Raw genomic sequence first — 21,025 nt, 5'->3', positions numbered from 1 at the left:
TCGCCGGGCCAGCTAGTTTTATAATAAACTACAGTAGAATGGGAAGAATTGGGGTAGCATTTCTAAAAGCGGCATTAAATTTGAGAAAGTAATTGATATTAATTAGAATTCAATTACCAGGCTATGATTGACTCCTGACAGACAGCCTTGAAGATTTGAAGGTTAGCCTGTTCCAGTCACTATGTCTAGTAATTTAGTATTCCGTACTCCTATTCAAAGGTGCAATTTTTGTATTTTATTGGTTTGACATTAATTATTTAGTACTGTAACTGTTTTTCAAATGCTCTATTATTTTTCATTCTTTAAGATGTAGTTATTAATTATATTTAAAGCTTTTGTATGGGGTGCTTCATTTTTGAGTTGAATGAATTGTGTTCTCTGTTTTTTTACAAATAATAAAATACATTTTTACTACTAAATAATTACAGCTACAATAAAAAAAGGTATTAAGTAACTGTACTTTAAAATAGTAACTGTCAAGGTACCTAGAATACCTAGAAATGTATTCTAGGTAGATTGGTAACTGTACTACTAATTAACTACATGAAAATTAAAATCATTACAATGAACAGTGATTATCACATAATCATTACATCATAAAGTAGAAACATTATTTTATTTATCCAAAAGTTATTTATTTATTCGATGTAAACCTGTAGCCATGAGACTAGACATAGAATGGTAATAGCCTACTCAATTTAACGACAGATTTTAAATAAAATTCTTATTTCATTTCTCTTCCTTTTCTCTTCGTTATTTTGTAAAGTTTTGTAATTGATCAGGGAGCAATTTTTGTAATTTCTCTGTATGCTCCCACACTGTCACTGACAAATAAATAAATTAATGTGATCCACTACTGATGAATAAAACTATAAAAATGAATCACTAACCAAACATTTTTCAAACTACAGGGAACATATTATACAAAAATCTAACTGGTAAAAAAATTCATCAACCAGCTGTTAGGCTTGCTTAAGCACAAACACGATGAAGGACTATTATCCATGAGGGTTAGAATTGGAGTGTCTGTGTGGAGGAATATTACGGAGGTTTAAAAACCTCTCTTTAGTATAAACTTTCTAAAGGAGGATAAATATAACTGAATAGAAAATATTTTTTCAAACTTGAAATTTCTTTGCAAAAAATCTACCAATTGGATGAGTCAGAATGAGAAAATGAATTGCATCAAAACATCAATAAAGAATAAATATTTTATACATATATCACAATATAAAATATGTTACATACAGTATATTCAAATATAGGTACATTAGTTGTATTTATAAATAAATCCATATTATTATGGACTGATTACTATTTGATCAGAATATGAGACAAATATTTCATTAAGAGAGATTGCTGAAACGATTATGACGGAGCACAACAGTGTATTTGATCTTTGATTTGTTCATAAAATAGCTTTATTTCCTAGTCTTATCTCTCCTCAATTAATGTTGTCTTATCATTGCAATTTCAGATGAGCCCAACCGAGTTTGCACCTGTGAAACGTTGAGAGTACTGGATGTTGAGCAAACAGCATCGTAGCTTACTAAAAGTCTTTGAAATTTTTGTTCAAATCGGCCACAACGTAGGAAAACGCTGCCCATAAAGCCAGGCACTTATCAAGCGAATCTGGATCTTCTACTGTCATGGTATCAGCATTGGTATGATGATAATAGAAGTACTTATCGTTCTGATTCAGTAAACTAGCACCAGGCACACCCAAACTTGTCATTTCTACAATGTCAGATCCGATTCCCATTTTGTTACCCCTCTGGAATTTCGTTGCATTTATCGAATCCATCAATCTGAAAATTGTAAGATTCGATTAATAATTTGTCATTAATATTTATTTTTTCATTTATTTATCACATTGTGCACAAATACTTAACATGAGGTAAGGCACAACAGGCTCATGCCCAAAACTGTCCCATTTCCAATTTATATATATATATATATATATATATATATATATATATATATATATATATATATATATTATTTATTTACAATGCCAATGACACTAATGTAATAACACTGGGAGATAAAATAATAAGATAGTCCTTGTGCTACTTTTCTTCCAATTTATAGGTGACAAAGTCCAAGATAAGGTTAGAATTTCACTTGTACAATTTTTATAAAATTTTAGTCCAAAATAAACATGAAAACTATAAATTTTGAATTTAGATGGCTTGAATTAATAAATTGATTAAAAATATTCCACTCAATTACCACTTATAACGAATAATATTGAGTTATTAGTATTATTTATTATTATAATAAAGTTGATTTGAGCAATATAATATCCAACAGTTGAAATTGAAATCAATTAAATTAAGTTCCGTCATAGTTTGTTCAATTGACTCTAAATTATTGAGGATGGTTACCAAACACGCTTTCTTAAGGTCCAATTCCTAATCGACGACTCTAGTAGCGCGGCTAGAGTACATTCACTTTAAACTGACATCATTGAATGAGAAGCAGTTTGAAGTGAATATCACCACAGAGAAACGATAGCATAAGTAGATATCCCATGGTATAGGGCGTTTATGTCGCAACTTTTACTGTTATCCCAAGCCGATAGTTCACGTAGTTCTTTCCTATGCAGCTGTGTGATGCTGGTAGTCTCTCAAATTGTGCCGTTCATACACTCTCACCCCAACAAAACAGTAAAAATTGACAATAATCGACAGTAATCGGCTTGAGATAACAGTAAAAGTTGCGACATAAATTCCCTATACCATGGGATATCTACTTATGCTATCGTTTCTCTATGATATCACTATGAATTAAATGATGAGTCAAACAGTTCTCCAATATACATTGGGTACTACAAACAATATATTCCTTTGCTTGTCATTTTTCTTTAGGGCTACTTTTGAATATGAATAAAAATATAAATCTTAGTAACCTTTTTACTTAAGGACGACGACTGAGAGGAAGACCACGACGGAAATGGTGGAGTCAAGTGAAGAGTAGCCTGCTGGAGAGTAATCCGTTTTATAAGGGAATGAAGATATTTAATTCAATCCCATCTCACAAAAGAGAAATTGATGGCTTGAAGGAGTTAAAAAAAACACTCAGGGAATTCCTTATTGTATTGTGTCCGTACAGGTTAGCATAATTCCTTGTTGAATAATGTTTGATTATGTGGGATCTGTTGTGTTGAAATAGGAGGGATGGTAGATATTAGATTAAACTTTGACGTGTCATTTATACTGCGGGATCGTTGCTCCCTTAATGCAGTTTAATAATTGTGACGAACAAGAAAAGTAAAGTAAAGTAAGGCCGATATGGAGAGAATTGGAGCAACCGAGGAGGACGCGGACAATCGAGAGAGGTGGAGGGACTTTGTTGGTGCGGCGAAATATCTATTTAGATATGTATGGCCATGGCAGTAAGTAAGTAAGTACCCTTTTTAAATTATTTTGTCACAACATGTCTTGATAATGGCATCATACAGAGTGTCCCACGAAAAGTGTATTTATAAAAACATTCTTATATCGACTTAGTTTTCGAGATATATCGATTTTTCAATATTTTTAAAAAACGTCAATAACTAGAAAACTATCAGTCAAAATCTAATTCCAAGGACATGGTTGGAAAGAGGAAGATATTTCAAATAAGATTCATATAATTTATTCCTTTGTTTGACGTTTTTGAACTTTTTATGAGTGTTCAAACTGGTTGAAATTTGGCTTTGAACTCGACGAATGAACTTTTTCAACTTTGAACGCTCATAAAAAGTTCAAAAACGTCAAACAAATGAACAAATTATATGAATCTTATTGGAAATGTCTTTCCAACAATTTCCTTGGAATTAGATTTTGACTGATAGTTTTATAGTTATTGACGTTTTTCAAAAATTCGATATATCTCGAAAACTAAGGTCGATAGAAGAAAACTTTACTGGACATTTTTTGTTGCAAATTCAATGTAGAATCCATGGTCTTCGGCTACACCTTTCGTGGGACACCCTGTATACCCAAAACATGTTGTGACGAAATAATTTAAAAGGGTACTCAGATTTCTATTTTTATTTATTTTCCTTTGTTTCTACGTACTCGAGTGACTCAACTTACTTTTCAATCAAATTTAGTATTCTATGAACTTTCTATTATCACTTACTTGAGAATCTCTTGTACAACACATTCAGCATTTTCGGATCCAGCAAACTCCATGCCCAAAGGTGTGAACGTCCCCTCATCAGACTCCATTACCAAATCGAATTTATCCAAATCTTTGTAGTGACGTTTTACATACTGCTTTGCGCCAATCAGACCAAGCTCTTCCACAGTCCAAAGAACTGCCCTGGAAACAAAAACAATATTCTCAACACACTCATGAATTATTGCAACTTTTTACTGTTACCTCACATATGAAGGGCACAGGGGAAAAACGAACAATATTCTCAGCTTAGAAGGAGAAGGAGAATGAGAAGGAGAAAAAGAAGAAGAAGAAAACATATTTTGTGACTTTGATCGTTTTTCCCCTGTTCCCTTCATATGGTATACAGCTTTGGGGTTGTACTACAAAGGAAAATATGCAGTGGGTCTTCGTATTACAAAAGAGGGCTATATGGTATATAGTGGGCCTTGGATTTAATCACCCCTGTAGGGATGCGTTCAATTCATTGTCGCTGCTGCTGTGTGTGTGTGTGTGTGTGTGTGTGTGTGTGTGTGTGTGTGTGTGTATATATATGAGTGTATGTGCTTCTGTGTACACGATATCTCATCTCCCAATAAAACAGAATGACTTGAAATTTGGAACTTAAGGTCCTTACAATATAAGGATCCGACACGAACAATTTCGATCAAATGCAATTCAAGATGGCGGCTAAAATGGAGAAAAGGTTGTCAAAAACAGGGTTTTTCGCGATTTTCTCGAAAACGGCTCCAACGATTTTTGATCAAATTTGTACCTAAAATAGTCATTGATAAGCTCTATCAACTGCCACAAGTCCTATATCTGTAAAAATTTCAGGAGCTCCGCCCCATCTATGCAAAGTTTGATTTTAGATTCCCAATTGTCAGGCTTCAGATACAAAAAAAAAAATTGAGTGGAAAAGATTGAGCATGAAAACCTCTACAATTGATGTTCAGTAACACTTTCACACAAAATTGAAAATAAGCTCGAAATCCGAGAAAATGTGATTATCCAATTGCAAACTGTTGGCAAATGTTGATTCTATTAAATGATTCACTAAGAAGAGATAGCAGACCTCGTATGTCTCCAGCGTTATTGTCCTGTCATCAGCTGGCTCAGATCCTTGTTTATAAGTAGACTTGAGATGCGTGTGAACACTAGCGTCAGGTGATCAATTTTCATAACGGCAAGGAAAGTTGTGTGAGTGCGCCACACCAGATTTTTAGAATTATTATACTCACTGTAAAAAATAGAATGTACCTGAGACTTATCTCCGATACGCACTCCTTATTGCTCTTCTGTAGACGGGTACACTAGACTGGAATTGAACGAGAATGACATCAAGCTCATAACTTTCATTATGTCTATGTACATCTATAAACTTGAAACATCTCCAACCTATATACGAAAATTTATATCATCTCTCTGGGTTATATTTCGGTTGAATCGGTGTGTCATGGTGCGGCGCCTACATCACTTTTTCATCCTACAACACTAGAGGCAGAGACAACTTAAATGCTATTCAGCCGCATATGAGGACGCTTTTTGAGGGTAAGCCTAGTTATTCAAGCTGCAAATTTTATAATAAGCTCCCTATATATTTAAAGCATGCATCCACCAGCATTCTTCTTAATAGATTTATAGCCGACCTTCAAAAATATCTGACTGACAAAGCCTACTTCACGGTGCAGGTGTTGTATTTGGAGAATTAGTCGATTTTAGTAGGCTGTATTTTATATTTGTGTAATGGTTATGATATTGAAATAAATTTATTGATCTGGTACATTTAAAAAAGAGTATAATTAGAGCTTTAGCAATAATGAGACTTTGGTAATCTTGTAGTTGAGTTTCCGTGTGATTTTTTTGTCATGAGAAATTTATTTTTCTGTTGAAAAATAAATTTTCTCACATTAAGATTTTTCTAACTTGCGTCCGGGAAGACTCAAATTTTATGCAGGGTTGAAGTATTCTCACGGAACTGTATTTCCATTAGCGATGGAAAATACACGAGTATTTGGGAATATTTCAAACTCGCACTTTCCTTTCCCACGGAATTGTGCTCTGCCTCCACGTGGACCGTCATCTCGTTGGTGGAAGGGGAACATGATTTACGTGGAAAAAGACCAGTTCGAATCAAGCCGCGAATCGAAATAAGATTAAAATCCAGAGGTAGCCTCGGGCCTCGACGGCCCAATAACTAACGTGTTAATTGTTTAAATTTGTTAATTTGTATTATTTTCCGCCGTGGGTTACGTTGAACTAGTTTATGAATTATTAAAAGTGAATGTGTGAATGTTTGTTGAAGATTAATATTAGTGAGTCAAAATTCCATTAGTGTCAAGTTCAATTAGTGTAGTAAAATTCTAATAGTACCTAATGGATTTAATTTGAAAGATTGTGAGTGCCATTATATTTTCTAGCTCATGTTTTAGAAAACCCAAATTGACCGAATCCCCAATTATTTACTGTATTAGTAGAATGAATAAAGTTCACGCTACCATCGTAAACAGTTAAAATTCCAGACGAATAGTTAGCAAAAATCCACAGGCAGTTTTATAGAATGTGCAATGAACCGATATAGATTATTTTTTTCCAAATTTTAATTAGATTAATTAATTCAATAAAATTTAGAAGTTTAATAGAACGCAAAAGTTTGTTGTTTGTCCAGTCCCATGACTCGCTCTTTAGAATTTAGAGATCTCTTCTACCCTCATCTGGGGGCGGTTACATTTGTATTAATTTGAGGACGTTCAAAACTGTGTGCTTGTGTAATAGTGAGTGCACTGTGTTGAATGAATTAAACATCTATCTATTTTAAATTTATATTATCTACTATACTTTTAAATTTGACATTGAAACAGAACAGCGTATTTCAAGTATGTTCAGCCTTGAACTGACCTCAAGGTACGTTTAGGTCTGAGACCCAGCTTGTTGAGAACAGCCAGACTGTACCAGGATATGAACGCGCCTGCACCATCGTCCATGGCCCCTTGGCCGACATCCCAGCTGTCCAGGTGACCCGACACCAGCACCACTCTGTCCGCGAGCTTCCTGCCGGCAAGCTCGGCCACCGAGTTGCGCGACTTCAGGCCCTGCTCCACCGAGTTGGACATTTTCAGCTCGATCTCCAGCCTTGAACCTGCAACAAACGTTACGGTATCCATGTTCTAATTGGTTTCTTTTACAAAAATTAATATGACACAAGTTACAGCCCACTGAATATGTGGCAGTATGGAAGAATGTTACATAGGTAAATCCTATAATATTAAAGGAGCAATTTCTGTTTATATATCTGTATGTGACCGGATCTCGAAAACGGCTCTAACGATTCTCACGAAATTTGGAACAAAGTAGGTTTATGATATGAAAATTCGATTCCACTAGGTCTCAACCCTGGGATAACTCGCTGAAGGACATTAAAAGGATAAATACGTCCTTGGAAAAACAGCTGGAAATTTTGTCGTCTGTCGATACCGTAATGGAACTGAGTGAACGAGTGCATGTGTGGGTTATTCCTCAGCTGATCTCACGAAATGAAAAACTTATTTTCGTTTATTTCTCTTTTTTTAAAAAAAACATGTTTACTTCAGAAAGTCCAAAATAGTAACTAGATGCTTGTAGTGTAGAATAGTAGATAGTATATTAACAAATATTGTAGCAAACTTAGTAACTTATATCATTCTAAAACGAATTCATAGTATATCTATTTGTAATTGATGTATTTGTTTTTTAAAGTGTGAATAAATTGTTATTTTGATGAGTGATAGTAGCTTAACCTAGATTTTTATTTGGACTGTAGTATAAATCGTTACAAATTTTCTATGTTTTTACACTCCAGAGCAAAGCTCGGTACCACGATATTAGCATATTATCGTGGGTTGTTACTTTTGAGGAAACTTGCAATTCTATTACAGTTTATCAACTTCCATCCAATTGTTTGGAATAAGCCAGTATTCACTGCTCAGTTCCCAGCCAGATGCCGAAGAAGGTAGATAGTTCTTGCAGCAGCCGCAGCTACTGTGATATTTTCAGCAGAGAGAAGAGAAAGAAGACATTGGATAATTTTGTTTCTATTCCAGTCAAATTCATACTCCATCATTGCACAATAATATATAAATCAAAAAGAAATGCTCGCAATGCGCAGTAGCCTACTAGCACTCTGACGACAAAATGACTACAGTATATCTGGGGTAAACCCAGCAGGCACTAAACAGCTGCGGCCTTCAAGGCCACAGCAGCTACATCTAGCTCTGCTATGAGCAAAAATTGACAAAGAGCAGAGCTAAAAATTGAAAAGCAGAGCTACATATAGCTCAGATTCTCTTTGATGTTTACCGAAAACTTTGGATAGCTCATTTTCTGCTATATAGCAGATCTCCAGTGTCATTTTTTGAACTTGTAGCAGAGCTATATAGCTGAGCTACATGTAGCTCTGCTACATAGTGTAAACCTAGCTTAAGATTCACGTTGAAATTCAGCACCTGATTAACATCGGTTTGCTATCCTTGTCTGTCATTAGACAAAGCATGTAGCTCTATCCTTTTTTAGCTCCGCACCCTTGCTAAAGGGTAGACGTCTGGGTGTCACCACATCAACTTTTCAACCCGTTCAGCAATATATTTATTCACTAGGAGATAAGCTGTCGCCTATGGTCAGAATGCCGAAGTGACAAGAAGACGGGTAGACACCCTGTCGCATACCCTTGTCAAATCGTTTGTACACTATGAAGCGATATAATGAACTAACAAAATGATCCTATAAAAAAATCATTCAAAAAATATTTTTTCTTGAATGATAGTTATTTGTATATCTAGAGTGAAAAGTACTGTTTTTTCTCCCTGAGGGAAAAGTTTGAAGCCCGAGGCGAAGCCGAGGGCAACATCCCTGAGGGAGAAAAACCATTTTTCTCTCTTTTTTCCTCTCTTCCTCTCCCGGTTTTCCCTTTTCCACTCCTCTTCACCTTCCATTCCTATTACACAAAGTTTTCATATCCTATTACATGGGAACCCATAGTTAGCTATAATGAGGTCCACATGTCATTATAATGGAAGTGTTTGATTTGCAATGATATTTCTATCATTGTCTATCATTCAACAAAGCGGATAGCGCTATCTCTTTCTCTCTTTGCACTGCTGCCAGATCGTCTTTCAACGATGTAAAATTAATAGTTACCTAATTAACAAAATATTTCATCTTAAATTATGAGAATTCATAATGAAATTATTGAAAAACATCATTTCTTGCTTGATAAAAAAATAAATTATTATTTTAAAATTATTTTCTCTCTTTGCTCTGTTGCCAGATCGTCTTTCAACAATGTAAAATTGATAATTGATCAACAAACTATTTATCTTAATAATTATTATAAAAATTTATTATGAAATTATTGAAAATATAATTTCTTGCTTAATAAAATATAAATTATTATTTTAAACGAGAATGAGCAGTATTATATCAATAAACCTGTATCAGCTACCGTATATAGAAGGTAGAAAGAGGATCGGCAACGTTGTTCTCCTATCTTTCTCCACTGCCATTACAACGTGGACCTCACTATAGTTATTTTTCCTAATTTCATTCAATTCAGCACTCCCTACCATGACGCCAGTATTTATAATTGTATTTTGATTAAATTGACTTTGTATGTTGATTTTTGTTATGGTCTTTGTATAGGAATTTGAATTTACCATAATTAACTAGAATCAGCATTGATATTAGATCATATTACCGGGATAACTCGAATCACAGCTATATACTATACAGGGTGTTTCAGAAGTAGTGTCGAACATTGTAGGGTATTGTTCCTGGATGATAGGAGACTACTAATGATGTATTTGAAGTGTCCAAAACTCAGTGGTTATCCTTATAGCTGCCATTTTGTTTTTTCACTTAGGAATTTTTATCTCAAGAACTAATGATGTATTGATCTGAAATTTGGCATGAATGTAAATTTTCAAAACGGCGGCCATTTAAAGCTTTTGATTGCAAATTTCACGAAAACCGTTCACTTTACAGAAAATTTACAAAAGACAAAAGTTAGCAAATTTTATCAAGATTTCAAGGATACCTCATTTATTAAGATTGGTCAAAGAATAACATAGAAATTTATTATTTTCGTACTGCATGCATGACCACTTTTCACAATTTAAACATCAATATTACATTTTTAATTCAAATTGTATTCAAGATGAAGCTTTGAAACTCGGTATGGCGCCATATGACCATCCAGCTGATTTTACAATGTTTTTCAGATGATCTTGTTTGTTCATGATCATGCATGCTGTACGAAAATAATCATCAATTCCTCTGTTATTCTCGGACCAATCTTGATAAATGAGGTATCCTTGAAATCTTGATGAAATTTGCTAACTTTTTTGTCTCTTGTAAATTTTCTGTAAAGTGAACGGTTTTCGTGAAATTTGCAATCAACAATTTAAAATGGCTGCCATTTTGAAAATTTACATCAAAAAGTTTTTATTATATTTTTTTGAAGTTGAATCTTCATAGCATAAATATTCATACCAAATTTCAGATCAATACATAATTTCGTTCTTGAGATAAAAATTCCTAAGTGAAAAAAACAAAATGGCAGCTATAAGGATAACCGCTGAGTTTTGGACACTTGAAATACGACATTTGTTCTCCTATCATCCAGGAACAATATCCTAAAATTTTCGACACTACTTCTGAAACACCCTGTAGAAGGAGATGGAAACGGAAACGTGGCAACAGTGTGTTCCTATCATCTGTCTTCCACATAGACTGACCTCGTTCACTCATTCTGCGGAGCATCTGGGCGTCCTCGATGGTGATGGCGGCGAAGGGTATGCGGGTGACATTCGGGTCGTAGTGCATCATTCCAGTGTGCGGCGTGTAGAGCGAGTATGGCGTCACGGAGCGTAGCAGGGCGGCGACCGCGCCGTGACGAGCCGCCTCAATGGCGCCGATCGATCTGTACTTCACCGTCTCTCCGTACGATTTGAACGCCTCGTTGTATACCACTATTTTACCTTTCACCTGTCACATTCCATTCATCAATCAATCAACAAATACATAAAAATCAAATTTCAAGAATAATTATTGTAGGATATCCTATATCCTATACTATTAAACGAGAAACTTCTTTTGATATGTTTAGATGTTTGGATGTGTTTAGATATTTAAATGTTTATATGTTTGTATTTCACCGGATCTCGAAAACGGCTCTAACGATTCTCACGAAATTCAGAACATAGTAGGTTTATAATATAAAGATTCGATTGCACTAGGTTTCATATCTGGGAAAACTTGCTGAAGGACATTAAAAGGATAATTATTATTCATCCTTGAAAAACAGTTGATAATAATATTATTTCGTCGTCTGTTGGTGATGAAAGTGAGTGAGCGAGTTCATGTGTGTGGGACTGTGTCAAAATTATGACTCAGCTGTTGAACTTTTGTAATCATTCAATCAGGTACTCAGTGTCGGTTGCAAAAAACCGGGTTATTTTCAATCCTGATTAATTCCAGTAGATCCATCTTTTTGAAATGGTCTTCTCTGATTTGGTTCACGTGAAGTTAATCAGGATTAAAGTTTAACCGGCTTTTGTGCAACTGGGCCTTTGTGAGGGGAATTTTCGCATTCCTCTGGGAATTAATCTCAATTTACTGTGATTAGATAAAACATTTCTGTATGAATGTTATTATAATTTCTTCTTTAGTAATAAATGTTTTATGCTTTTGTACTCCAGAGCGAAGCACGGTCCCCGATATTTATTCTATAAATCAATATCGTGTTATAAATCAATAACTTTTATTAATTTCACACATTCAAATTTTACATTTTCTTTATCTATACATTGAGCTTTTCTCGTAAAAAACTAACTTGATTATTTATTTTATCAACGATTCGGCTTTTTGAATGAATCACATGACTACTTTCATATGATGATAACATCATACGTCAAAATAAAATTACCATCGCTGAAATCTCATATCATACATTATTATTACACGAAAATCCCAATTAAATGCTGTAAATCACACCGAAGACTTCTGCTCCTGCAAAAATTGACAACAGGGTAAACAGCTAGATGGAAATTTGATGAGCGCTACTATACAAAAATTGAAAGAATAAGACGTTCATATTGTCAATACCACTTTTATTTATCCGAAAATTAATTCATAATACAGAACCAGGTTTCATGGTAATACCTACCACATCTTCAGCTGAACTAATATGTTTGTTGTTGTTGTTCCTTCAACCACACATTAGTTCATTTGAAGATGTGGTAGGTGTTACCATGAATATATTCTGTAATATTAATTAATTTTTGAAAATATATAGTGATATATAGTGATTTTTGAAATATTACAGTGGTATTGACAATATCAACGTCTTATTCTTTCAATTTTTGTATAGTAGCGCTCATCGAATTTCCATCTAGCTGTTTACCCTGTTGTCAATATTTGCAGTAGCAGAAGTCCTAGAGGTGATTTACAGCATTTAATTGGGATTTTCGTTTGATAATAACTATTCATTAATTAGCATTTGAACAAATGCAACTTCCAATTTATTTTCATCTGTAAATTTTAATAACATAAAAATTATTATGATTCAATTAATGTTGAAGAGAACAGTGGAATGAATGGAGGAAGTATCCAACTATCCAAAAAATATATAAAATTATATTATAAAAACCTACATAATATTTGGACGATTTAAGACAAAATTAGGAAGTAGAAGTTTTGAGCAATAACCTGTTTTTTTCTTTTCCGACTATTGTATTGTATGCTCTATCCAATAATTAAATAAATAAATTACGAGGTAATAGAAATCGAAATTCAATGAAATTATTCAAAAATCACTTGGGATTGAAAACAGATAGGGGTAAATTGTCTTTCGCATCATCACGTCTGAGCTACCGATCTGATCGACTTGAAATTTTCAAGTCCTGAATTTCTCTATCCATTACAAACTGCTATAATTATGTTTCATCAAGTTTTGACACTAGAATAACGACTTGCAGACTTTATTAACAGTGAAAAATGCTCCAGTCAGTGATTAAATTTGTTGATAATGAATCCCACGTGATTCGAAAACATGCTCCAGCCAGTGAGTAAAATTTTCACAGTTTATATAATCTGCAAGTGGTTATTTTAGTGTAAAAGCTTGTTTGTTGAAATTTTGCATAAAGACACTGAATGTAACGTGGATTGATACGAAAAATAGATTTGCCAAAAGGGAACAAGTTTGAGAAATTATTAGTGAGATAACCAAACGACTTGAAATTGGATAATTAATAGCAGAATATTTTGTAATTTGTGGAAGCTGTGATTTCCAAATGGAGATCAGAAAGATGCATGCTTTTTGCTCAAAAATTTTCAGGTTTATTAGTTTTGAATAAAGTAAAATAATTTTGCATGGTTTAAATCACCAGTAGGCGAAAGTTGCCATAGTAAAAGATTAGCAAGAGTACAAGTACAATACTTTCCAGTCTTGGTTGAAACCTTCACTGCGTAAGCAGCCTAATAATAGAAATATTTTTAAAGAGAAATCAAATTTAATTTAATTTTACTGCTGCATCAAAAGAAAATCAAACTGTAAATAGTTTAACCGTAAACTAGTTTAACTGTAAACTTAACTGTAAACTAGTTTAACTAGTTTAACTGTAAACTAGTTTTAACCGTACATTATACCAAAATTAGAAATCATAAAAAATATATTGAATGTAGTTCAAAAGTACAGTAAAACGCAATGTGCCTAGAATACATTCTAGGTACATTTGTAAAACGTTTTGAACCTCGTCTATCCGGTTTTGATTAGACGACGGTTTTAGTGATTGCGATTAATCATTTTTACTACAATGTTATTCATTTTTCCCTCGAAACCATAGCAGATAAACCGGAATATCGGATAAGCGAATACCGGATGAACGTGGTGTCACTGTAGTCTTGATGCATGAAAATTCTATACCTATCTACTACAGTAAGATATAATTAATAAACGAGAATTAAATTTGAATGCATCTAGAAAATATTATGCTCACCTGATCTGACTTCGCCACAAGTTCTTCGAATGAATTCACCACTAAGGCTTCTGCAACAATACCACTGCCGGGAGTAGAAATGGAATTTCCTAGACCCAGAATCTTCATCTCATACAAACGTGGCTTGATAAGAGTGGCATACTCTTCACCTCTAGAAAAAAAACACAAAATAATTCAAGAACGTCAGAAAATGCTAGATTATGCCAGCCAAAAATCCAAATTAAATGAGTACGGTACCTAGTTATCATAATTTAAAAATATATAGGTTTAAATAAAAATAATAATTGACAAAGCTATATTTTGTCGGCGTCTGAATTCAGAAGATGAATCGATCATACATAATTATTTAATCTGTGATGCTTCTATTACACATTACTAAATCAATTAAAACAATTGATAATCCTATTATATTAAGCGAGCAATTTCTGTATGTCTGTTTATATTTTTATATCTGGTTATATGGTTATTTATGTTCAACGGATCTCAAAAACGGCTCTAACGATTTTCACGAAATTTGTAATATAGTAGGTTTATGATATCAAAATTCGATTGCACTATAGGTCTCATCCCTGGGAAAACTCGCTGAAGGACATGAAAAGGATAATAATTCATCCTTGGAAAAACAGATGATGATTTCGTCATCTGTCGATAACAGAAGATGCGTGTGCCTGTGTGGCAGATCAGATGTGTAATCAATTAACTTACCGTATCTCGCGAGAAATCTAGAAATTTTGTTGACATGAGATGGTATATATCATAATATTCAAAGTTAATCATTATTTTACAGTTCTAAGTGATTAGTGAGTGTTATTTTGTTATTCAATTTGTTATGTAAACAATCTAAATTGGAACTTTTATGTTTTCAAATATTTGGACTGAATTCAAGTGTATGGAACATAAACTACTTTTTGGAATATTTAAAGTGTATAAATCAAAATTCGGGGAAGAAACAGTTTTGGGCTGTGCCTGTTAGTCCTTCTCCAATCATTTTAGAGAATAGAGTTCTGTTTATCAATAAATAAATAACGAGTGAAGCTCGGTGCCCCGATATTGTATATTGATATTACAACGTAGTATAGAAACAGAACAAAGTTAGATAAATAGTTAAATTTGACATAATTATACAGTTTTGTAGTACTCAGATAGTAAGTACTCAGACAGTAGCATTAATAGTGTACTATTTGAGTGCTAATGCAGTTCAATAGAGTACGATACAATAGCCGTCAATAGTAGGAATCGATTCTAAAAGTGCCGGTTGCACAAAAGCCGGTTAAATTTTAACCGTGATTAATTCCATGAGAACCAATCAGAGAAGGATTTTTTGATAAGACGGTTAAATTTTAATCGTGATTTATACCACGAGAACCAATCAGAGAAGCCTTCTTATCAAAATAACCTTCTCTGATTGGTTCTCATAAAATTAATCACGGTTGAAATTTAACCGTCTTATCAAAACAGCCTTCTCTGATTGGTTCTCATGGAATTAATCACGGTTAAAATTTAACCGGCTTTTGTGCAACAGGGCCTAAGATAGAAATAAAGAAGGTTAATCGATGTGCATTAATTCAACTAGTGAATGCTTGATTTTACTAAAGTGGTACAAAATGGTTTGGAGCATAACAAAGTAATTTTTTAATTTTGAAAAGTTATCATTTATCACTCACCTGAACCATCCATCAAAAGTAACTGGCTCCGTGTGAACGTTATCCAAATTATGATTTTTGAGCACCGATTGCATGTAATCGATAGCATCCTCCAAGTTTTTAGTTCCAGAATAACGAGAACCAAACTTATCAACAAAGGCGGCCAATTCATCGTAAACCTTCCCTTTGAAATCACCTTTGGTTACAGCATTAACAATTTTATCGACAACAGGCTTATAGCCGAGAATTTCTCGCTTTACTTCTTCATCTATTCTACATTCCACAGATTTCTGTCGCTGTTCATCTCGTGGAATTTCATTTGTTGCTATTGCTTCGTCAGTTACACACAAACAGTTACAAGCATAAATTACAACAATTAAAAGAGTAATGAACTTCATTGCTGATACAATAATAATGTTATTGAGAGGCGGTGGTTTGGTTCACAGTCAGTGAATTCAAACCTCCGATCATTAGAATGTAGCAATCACACAGCTTGCAGCCTTCACAAATCTGTGTCAGTTATCTCTTCAAGTGACTTTCCATCCCTGTAAAAAAAAACTTGATTGAAAAATGAATGACAAGAATGATGGAGCTGCGCTCGAGATATTTGACATCATAAAATTGAGGTCAAGAGAGGTAAAAGATGTCTCACTGCAGTTGATGAGAAATATAAATTAACAAGATCAGTTATCAAAACCAGGAATTCTAAATTAACTATATTTATGAAACTAGAAAAAACAAATTTCAAAAGACCAGCAGAACATAATTTATGGAATATAATATTTGATAATAAACAAACTAACATAATTCACTCATAGACTGAAAAATAGAGAAAAACTACAGTTGTGTAGTGTATGATGTTGTGCTTGTAATACTTTTCTACAATGAAAAACGCAAATTGAAATTGTCAACCACTTTTATCAAATCGAATCAATTTTATTGTTCACATTATTTGTAACATAAAAATCATCCGTAAAAGAACTCTTCTTCAGTAATAAAATTTGATATGAAATACAGATGACTTCCACCATGAAAAATTAGTTCTAAATTAAATATTAAAAATGATGATGATGATGATGTCAAGAAATAATTGAAGCAAACAATAAATTTTACTACTCACAAAAAAGCAAGAAGCTTTTGTATGTGAGCAGGAGTTGAGAAAAAAGAATAATATTTTTTCATTTAAAAAACAGATTTTCAAATGGCTTATTAGTATTTAACCAGAACTTATTGACAGTTTATTTATTGTAATTAATTAATTTCGTTGCAAATCAATAGTACTTGTACACAGGTAATTTCTATTCTTCAATTGTATGAATAGTGAGTGAATCTACAAGTGAATGTAGTAGCATTAAAAAAAAATCACAAGAGACTCCTACTTGCAAACAAATTTTTTATAATATAGCAAGTAGTTTATTTGTTTTGACCAATTATAACGATTCACAATTTTGTATGATGGTAACAAAATTCATTTTGTTTTGTCAAATCCAGTTGGATAAGTGTATTATCTACAAAATGTTATATAATGTAAAGTATCATTTATGATGATGTCAAAATAAAAGTGATTTGATTTGAAACAAATACACGCACACATTCACACACAAGCATATTTCAAAACATAGACTTAGAACAGTCTATGTATTTAAATAACAGAATACCACCAATAGAAATCAATTATTGAAGCTTACACCTTCATAGAGAACTTAGATAAAACAGGAAGTCAACAATTTAAGTTATATAATGAGGTGTTTGTTCTGGAAAATAGGGAGAGAATGAAAACATAATTATATTCAAGCACAGTAAATTAGTTTGATAAGAAATCATGTCAGCCTACCACCCTGAAAAAATTGTCCAGTTCAATAGGTGAATGAAGCCACAGCCAATTTATTTATTTGAATATTACAACAGTGCGATAGTATCCCTCTATCTGTAAGCTATTTGAGGGATATAAAAGTACTTCACGTACGATAACAAGGATTTCACTCGAAGAAGTCAAAAATATACTGTCGCTACACCATAAATTAGAGTCGTGTGTATTGTTTGGAATGAGTAATAATAATAATAATAATGATAAATGGCCTTTATTCAATTATTCCACAAAAAAAACAGTACACAAAGCAAATCATTGTGATGCGTTTTCATCCCCATGGCATAGTGTCGTCTGGGGGGAGTATTATATTAATGGAGGAGCTATTCACAGACCGTCCGCACTAGCCAAGCATACTGACTCAACTTGAGTCATATTATTAATATCCAACTTTAATAATATTTAAGGGTCGCATAATATTTATGAAGTTGTGTTACAAGTTTTGATTTTGATATAACGAGTCTTATTATTAAATAAAGCTATGTGAACGATTATATAAGCCACTAGCCGTCAGGCTCGCTTCGCTCGCCATATCCGTCTAGCCAGGGGTCTCCGCCCCCCTGGATCGTCTAGGAATGAGATCAGCAGGCTCGCTTCGCTCGCCTGCATTTTTCATTTAAGCATTTTTATCATATGTTAGGACAATCCAGTCGAGGGTCCAGACTAAACGTCTGGCTAAACGGATATGGCGAGCGAAGCGAGCCTGACGGCTAGTAATATAATATTCCCAGGATTGAAGTAGCAGTGCCCAATCAATTTTTCCGCGATAAATGCATTTAAATCTTCAACTTGGTGCCAACCTAACAAAGTCAACTCAACTTAATGCCAATCTGACAAAATTATTAATTTAGTTGCCAGTTAACAACTGTTTCGAAGAGGTACTCTATCTAGATTATAGTTCTATAGTAACATATGATATGGAAATTTCAATTATAATTAAGAGATTGGGAGAAGAAGAATATACATGCTAAAAGACGAACTTCAAACCCTTAAAAACTACCCTTAGAGTTAAAATATTGCCAAAAGATTTCTTAGTGCGCCTCTAAAGGGCCAACTGAACATACCTACCCAAATTTGGACGTTTTTGGTCCGGTAGATTTTTAGTTCTGCGAGTGAGTGAGTGAGTGAGTCAGTCAGTCAGTCAGTGAGTGAGTGCCATTTCGCTTTTATATATATAGATTTCGTGGCTTCACCAGCCACATCAGATGGTGTCTAGCAGATCAGAAGCTGTGTATATATTTGACAGTTTCATTCCATTACAGACCCAAAAAAATTTAACTCAACCTAAAGGATACCACACTTTTTGGGCCTTTTATCAAGCTAATTAAATGTATAAGTTATAATAAATGATCATTATAAAACGGGAAATCAAAATTTACATTTATCAAAAATCTTGCATTTATTTCCATTAATAAATTATAAATATTATAATAATCATCTCAAGGGACAAAATAAAAAATAGCAGCCTAATTGTTGAATTGAGAACTATTTGAGTTTATCATAACTTAGTTCACTATCATCGACAAAAAATATTTTGATTATGATGATCATTATAAGCAATAATGAATTATTTATCTTGTAGAAAGTTCAAGTCAATAGAGGTTATCATACTATATACGATTCATGCATGAGTAAACATGGTCGATGACATTTTGAGCGAAATGAATGTACTACTAGTCCATTGAAGATTACAAATAATTCCATTCAAATGGGCTATCATCTATCTACAAATACTAACAAATGATAATGTGCTATATTGAAGAGGATTCGAAAATGCCGAGCATTTGATCAAATAGTATGATGAAAATTACTATATATGGAAATATAGACAATTTACAATTAGCCTACCATGGTGTTTCCGATCTAGAATTTAAAAAAATATATTTTATAGATTACTATCTTTTTAGCCTATATAATATGCAGAGCAACAGAAAATTCATTATAAAAATGTTAAGCCTCGAAAGTCGTAATTTTGACTTGCTTTACATCAGAACTCCTTTGGTTCACTGTAATAATTGATATATGTCTAAGAAGGCATGAATGGCCCCATTGAAACTTATATGAAAAGAATATTTGCACTTAGTCATACGCAGACACTGATTCTGACATGTGGGAATATTTTACTGTGTTATTGGTCAATTCTTTTTCTTCAATTTCTTTATTCCATTATTTAACTTTTATCTCAAACCTAATATAAAGAAATTTCCAATTGATTAAATTGAATTTATAATTAATTTATTAAATCATTTATTTTTCTTCTTTTCGGTCTTACGGTGCGCTTGACGCTCGCCGAAGTGCCCCCCCCCCTGTTGGTAGCAGTTTTCTTGAAATTCGAGTCTAATATCCATACTACAACGTATTGATGGTTCAAACGTACAAAAACAGTCCTAGCGTCTCTTATTATATATAATTACTCCTATGAATCCCCATTTATTCAAAAGTATACGTTTTAAGTCTGCACGCGTTTCAAGACAATGGGGCCCCATCTTTAAAAGGCAGGGAATACTTTAATATTCTACTAGAGTACCCACTGTTGAACACTAAAGATGGAGCCCAGTGCCACAGACCAGTGTCTTAAAGCAAGTCCAAACTTAACAAATAAGTTGAAAAAGTACTGTTTTACTTCTTAAAGTAAAAAGTGATTTATATAAGATTATTTATGAATCAGTAGTTTTAGTTGGAATTATTTAATTTCAGTTAGAAGATTGGGGGCGCGACAGTCGAGGCCTGCGACCGTAGAGGACTGTTTTTCAGTCCTCTACGGTCGTAGGTCTCAACTGTCGGGCCTGTATAAAAATTAAAGAGTCCTCTACTGTTGCCTGACGCGAAGAATACTATTATTGGTTTTTTTAGTGCAAATCAAAATGTAGAAGCTTTACTAAAATATCATTAAGTTAAAACAAACAATTTTAATAAAATTATTTCTGGTTGATGATAAAAAATGATAAATAACTTGACAAATCTACTATTTTCAATAAAGGGATTCAAATGATGGGAGAATCTAGTTTGGACAAATATTTGGACGTGAAAATGGAATTTCCAGTTGAGGCGTTATAGAGTGAAACAAGTAGTACAGGTGGTTAGCCTTAATTACTCAAAGTTAGGCCAACTTATGAAATAAATGGTAGCATCAACTTACGGAATTGATAAATGAAATACTATTACTGAGACAGAAGCTCTAAAACAGTTGAAACAAGAGAAAGCACAAAAATAAAATAATGCTGAATTTTCTCGAAAATAAAAAGCTAATTACAAACAGGAAAAGCATCACTAAAATAATATCCTAGTGCCAAAAATAAAAAAATCTACCCTACCGGTACTCATTCAAAAACTTTTTCTTT

At 33.3% G+C, this 21,025-nt stretch overlaps 1 protein-coding gene across 1 annotated transcript; it reads right to left on the bottom strand.

The window, feature by feature from the left end:
- Window positions 1-1,193: 1,193 nt before the first annotated feature.
- LOC111048049 (carboxypeptidase Q) lies at window positions 1,194-16,710 on the bottom strand. The gene is made up of 7 exons (XM_039425357.1): window positions 16,621-16,710; window positions 15,839-16,362; window positions 14,175-14,325; window positions 10,914-11,163; window positions 7,045-7,285; window positions 4,129-4,311; window positions 1,194-1,808 (listed from the first exon to the last, which is right to left on the bottom strand). The coding sequence occupies exons 2-7, from the start codon at window positions 16,213-16,215 to the stop codon at window positions 1,550-1,552; spliced, it is 1,461 nt and encodes a 486-aa protein (XP_039281291.1). The 5' UTR covers window positions 16,216-16,362; window positions 16,621-16,710; the 3' UTR covers window positions 1,194-1,549.
- Window positions 16,711-21,025: the final 4,315 nt, after the last annotated feature.

The sequence above is a fragment of the Nilaparvata lugens genome, chromosome 3 (assembly GCF_014356525.2).
Source record: "Nilaparvata lugens isolate BPH chromosome 3, ASM1435652v1, whole genome shotgun sequence".
NCBI lineage: Eukaryota > Metazoa > Arthropoda > Insecta > Hemiptera > Delphacidae > Nilaparvata > Nilaparvata lugens.
This window is presented reverse-complemented; position numbering and strand designations above follow the sequence as displayed.

Bases quoted from the DNA above. Each gene is read 5' to 3' on its own strand.
- LOC111048049 (XM_039425357.1), bottom strand. From the start codon at position 16,215: ATGAAGTTCATTACTCTTTTAATTGTTGTAATTTATGCTTGTAACTGT. The intron at 14,326-15,838 runs GTGAGTGATAAA...TTTTTTTTCTAG, and splicing joins ACTTTTGATGGATGGTTCAG to AGGTGAAGAGTATGCCACTC. The intron at 11,164-14,174 runs GTGAGCATAATA...GGAATGTGACAG, and splicing joins TTGTGGCGAAGTCAGATCAG to GTGAAAGGTAAAATAGTGGT.